The sequence below is a fragment of the Theropithecus gelada genome, chromosome 20 (genome assembly GCF_003255815.1).
Source record: "Theropithecus gelada isolate Dixy chromosome 20, Tgel_1.0, whole genome shotgun sequence".
Taxonomy (NCBI): domain Eukaryota; kingdom Metazoa; phylum Chordata; class Mammalia; order Primates; family Cercopithecidae; genus Theropithecus; species Theropithecus gelada.
Window position 1 is genome coordinate 62,119,278 of NC_037688.1, and position 4,037 is coordinate 62,123,314.

Below are 4,037 nucleotides of genomic sequence, written 5' to 3' on the forward strand. Positions count from 1 at the left end.
TATTTTTAGTAGATATGGGGTTTCACCATGTTGGTCAGGCTGGTCTTAAACTCCTGACCTCGTGATCCACCCACCTTGGCCTCCCAAAGTGCTAGGATTACAGGCATGAGCCACCACGCCCGGCCCTAATTTTTGTATTTTCAGTAGAGACAGGGTTTCGCCATGTTGGTAAGGCTGGTCTTGAACTCCTGACCTGAAGTGATCTGCCCGCCTTGGCCTCCCAAAGTACTGGGATTACAGGCATGAGCCACCATGCCCGGCCATACCATGTGCTTTATGTGCCAAGCACTGCGAGGGTTATAGTCATCATCTCATTTACCCTTCATGGGACAACCCCAGGATACAGGTGCTATAATTACTCCCAGTTTGCAATATGAAGAAACTGAGGCCAGGGAGGTAAAATAAGTTGCCCATGGTTGCTGGACTGGTCATGGAGCAGCCAAGACTGGAACCCAGGCCTGTGCTGATACCTAGGGCAAGCGCCCAGCTGCAGCCCACATTCCCACCAGCTCCTCCTGGGTGACAGCTGCAGTACCTGTCTGGGCTGAGGTTCTGGCCCGTGTCAAAAGCTCGTGCCATCAGGATCATGGACTGCCTGTCGCCAGCTTCTGCGGCCTTCAGTAAATAATCAAATCCTTTGATTTTGTTCTCTTCTGTCTCCTATTGATACAAACCAAAGAGGGAGAAAGAAGAGTGAATGAACTTCACACTCGAGGGCTGCCAAGATCTCACTACTCAATCTTCACCCTGTTTTTTGAGAGCTCTGGGCTGGGAGGCTATAGAAGTGAGGTAGGAGGGGGCACTTGACTCCAGAGGCTTGGCTCAGACACTGAAACAAATCAAGGACAAGCTAAAACAGGGATGGGGGTGGGGAAAGAGCTTTTCATAAGACATGCTCACCAGTGCGCCATGTCAGTTTACCATTGTCAAGGCAACACTTCAGAGTTACTGCCTGTTTCCATGGCTATGGCCCCACAACCTAGAAGTTACTACCCTTTCCCTAGACATTTCTTCATAAACCGCCTCTTAATATGCATGCAATTAAAAGTAGGTATAAATCTGATGGCAGAACTGCCCTAAGCTGCTAATCTCAGCACACGGCCTGTGGGGCAGCCCCGCTCCGCAGAAGCAGTCATAGAGCTGTACCACTGCCTAAGCTATAACATTGCCACTTTGATAAAGCTGTTTTCTTCTACATTTGGCTCACCCTTGAATTCTTTTCTGGGTGAGGCAAAAAACCCTGCTGGGCCAAGCTCCAATTTGGGGCCTGCCTGCCCTGCATCAGAAGTACACATCAGAAGTACACATCAGAGCCGGGCTACGTGGCTCATGCCTGTAATCCCAGCACTTTGAGAGGTTGAGGCGGGTAGATCATCTGAGGTCAGCAGTTCGAGACCAGCCTGGCCAACATGGTGAAACCCTGTCTCTATTAAAAATACAAAAATTAGCCAGGCGTGCTGATGCATGCCTGTAATTTCAGCTACTTAGGAGGCTGAGGCACGAGAATTGCTTGAATCTGGGAGGCAGAGGTTGCAGTGAACCGAGATCGAACCACTGAACTGCACTGCACTGCACTGCACTGCACTGCAGACTGGGTGACAGAGAACTCCATCTTAAAATTAAAAAAAAAAAAAAAAAAAAAGAAGTACACATCTGTAGTTTTTAGTATATTCACAGAACTGTATGACCATCAGTCAATTTCAGAATACTTTCACCAATCCAAAAAGAAATCTCATACTGCTTAACTGTCAATCTCCCTCTACCCCCACTCTCCTCATCCTGCTCAGCACTAGGCATCTATTAGTCTACTTTCTGTCTCTATGGATTGCCTATTCTGGATCTGGACATTTCATAATAATAGAATCGTACAATATGTGGTCCTTTGCGACTCTTTTCACTTAGCACAGTGCTTTCACAGTCCATCTGTGTTGTAGCACGTATCAATATTTCATTCCTTTTTATGATCAAATAATAGTCCATTGTATGGATGTATCACATTTCATTTATCCATTCATCTACTGACAGACAGTTGAGTTGTTTTCCATTTTTTGGCTATTATGAATAATGCTGCTATGAAGATTTGTGTACAAGTTTTTGTGTGAAAGTGTGTTTTTATTCTTTTGGGTTTATAGCTATGAGTGAAACTGCTGGATCACATATAACTTACCCGGTAAAAAGTAGACAATGCTGCAAATCAGGGTTTGATTTACTGTTTTTTTTGATTGTAAGAAAGGTGTAGAAAACATGAACACTACAGATGAAACTAACAAGTGGGTCATGCCTGTAGCTATTCTATTGTGATGAGTGCAGGAAATTGAAGAAATATCCTTCCAGTATTTAAAACTACCGTCTGTTTCAGGAAGGAGGTCGCTCACGTCAGAGGCAAATGAAGTTCCAGTTCTAACATAGGTCTTTGTTAATTTCACTTTCATCTCATTTATGTCAGAACTACACTTCTCCATCAATTGCAACCATAGGTTGGCTATGGGTACAAGAGTTTGCAAAAATCAGTGCAAGTATTGGGTGAGAGTTAATGATATGAAATTTACTTTTCATTGTTATTTGTAAGCCGTATGCCACATATTATTTTTTCTTGTTTTTTTCTGTTTCGTTTTGTTTTTGTTTTTTTGAGACAGGGTCTTGATTTTTGCCCAGGCTGGAGTGCAGTGGCTCCATCATGGCTCATGGAAGCCTCAAACTCTTGTGGTGTATGGTTTTTATCCTCCCGCCTCACTCTCCCGAGTAGCTGGGACTACAGGCAGGTGCCACCACACCAGGCTAATTTGTTTTTTGGGGGTGGCCTGAGATGCCACCGACCTCGGTTTGTAGGGATGGAGTTTTGCTACATTGCCCAGACTGGTCTGAAATTCCTGGACTCAAGCAATCCTCCTGCCTTGGCCTCCCAAAGTGCTGGGGTTACAGGTGTGAACCACCATGCCCAGCCTACCTATTCTTTTTTTTTTTTTTTTTTTTTGAGACGGAGTCTTGCTCTGTAGCCCAGGCTGGAGTGCAGTGGCCGGATCTCAGCTCACTGCAAGCTCCGCTTCCCGGGTTCACGCCATTCTCCGGCCTCAGCCTCCCGAGTAGCTGGGACTACAGGCGCCCGCCATCTCGCCCGGCTATTTTTTGTATTTCTTAGTAGAGACGGGGTTTCACTGTGTTCGCCAGGATGGTCCCGATCTCCTGACCTCGTGATCCGCCCATCTCGGCCTCCCAAAGTGCTGGGATTACAGGCTTGAGCCACCGCGCCCGGCCTACCTATTCTTTAAATTAGCAAAATTTAATGTATTTACATATATATGTGCACACATTTCCTTCCCACCCCCAAGAGCCAATAGTTAAATGTTCCCCAGCACACCACTGGCTGAATGAGCACAGAGATTAGAGAGAAAGGCCGGGTGTGGTGGCTCACATCTGTAATTCCAGCACTTTGAGAGGCCGAGGTGGGCAGATCACCTGAGGTCAGTAGTTTGAGATCAGCTTGGCCACATGATGAAATCCCGTCTCTACTAAAAATACAAAAATTAGCCAGGTGTGGTGGCACACATCTGTAATCCCAGCTACTTGGGTGGCTGAGGCAGAATTGCTTGAACCTGGGAGGCAGAGGCTACAGTGAGCCAAGATCGTGTCACTGCACTCCAGCCTGGGCGACAGAGCAAGACTCCATCTCAAAAAAAATAAATAAATAAAAGAGAGAGAGAGAGAGAGATTATAGAGAGAGACAAAAAAGTGAAAAATCCTCTCGTCCAACCAAACCTCCTCCTCAACATCTAAAACATGAAACAAAAACTGCTGTAGGCGACCCCCTGCCCACATGTCAAATGATGTAATCTGACTGAACCATAAGAAACTGCCAATATTCTACCATTTATGACCTTCCAAAATAGCAGTTTCATGAGGTTCTACCCATTATGCACGAGGTCAGTCACTACAGCCATTTTTGTGATATCAAAAGAATACAGCCGACTCAAGTGTCCATCAATAGCACACAGGTATGCCTCACACATATAATAGAACATTACACAGCTGTCAAAAAG

General features: G+C 45.7%; 1 protein-coding gene across 1 annotated transcript in view; it reads right to left on the reverse strand.

Moving 5' to 3' along the window:
* The window catches only part of EEF2K (eukaryotic elongation factor 2 kinase), an 85,088-nt gene that overhangs the window by 12,630 nt on the left and 68,421 nt on the right, over positions 1 to 4,037 (reverse strand). The window contains exon 16 of the mRNA XM_025371195.1: positions 536 to 660. Within this exon, the coding sequence (XP_025226980.1) occupies positions 536 to 660 (125 nt within the window). The remainder of the gene's footprint in view (positions 1 to 535; positions 661 to 4,037) is intronic.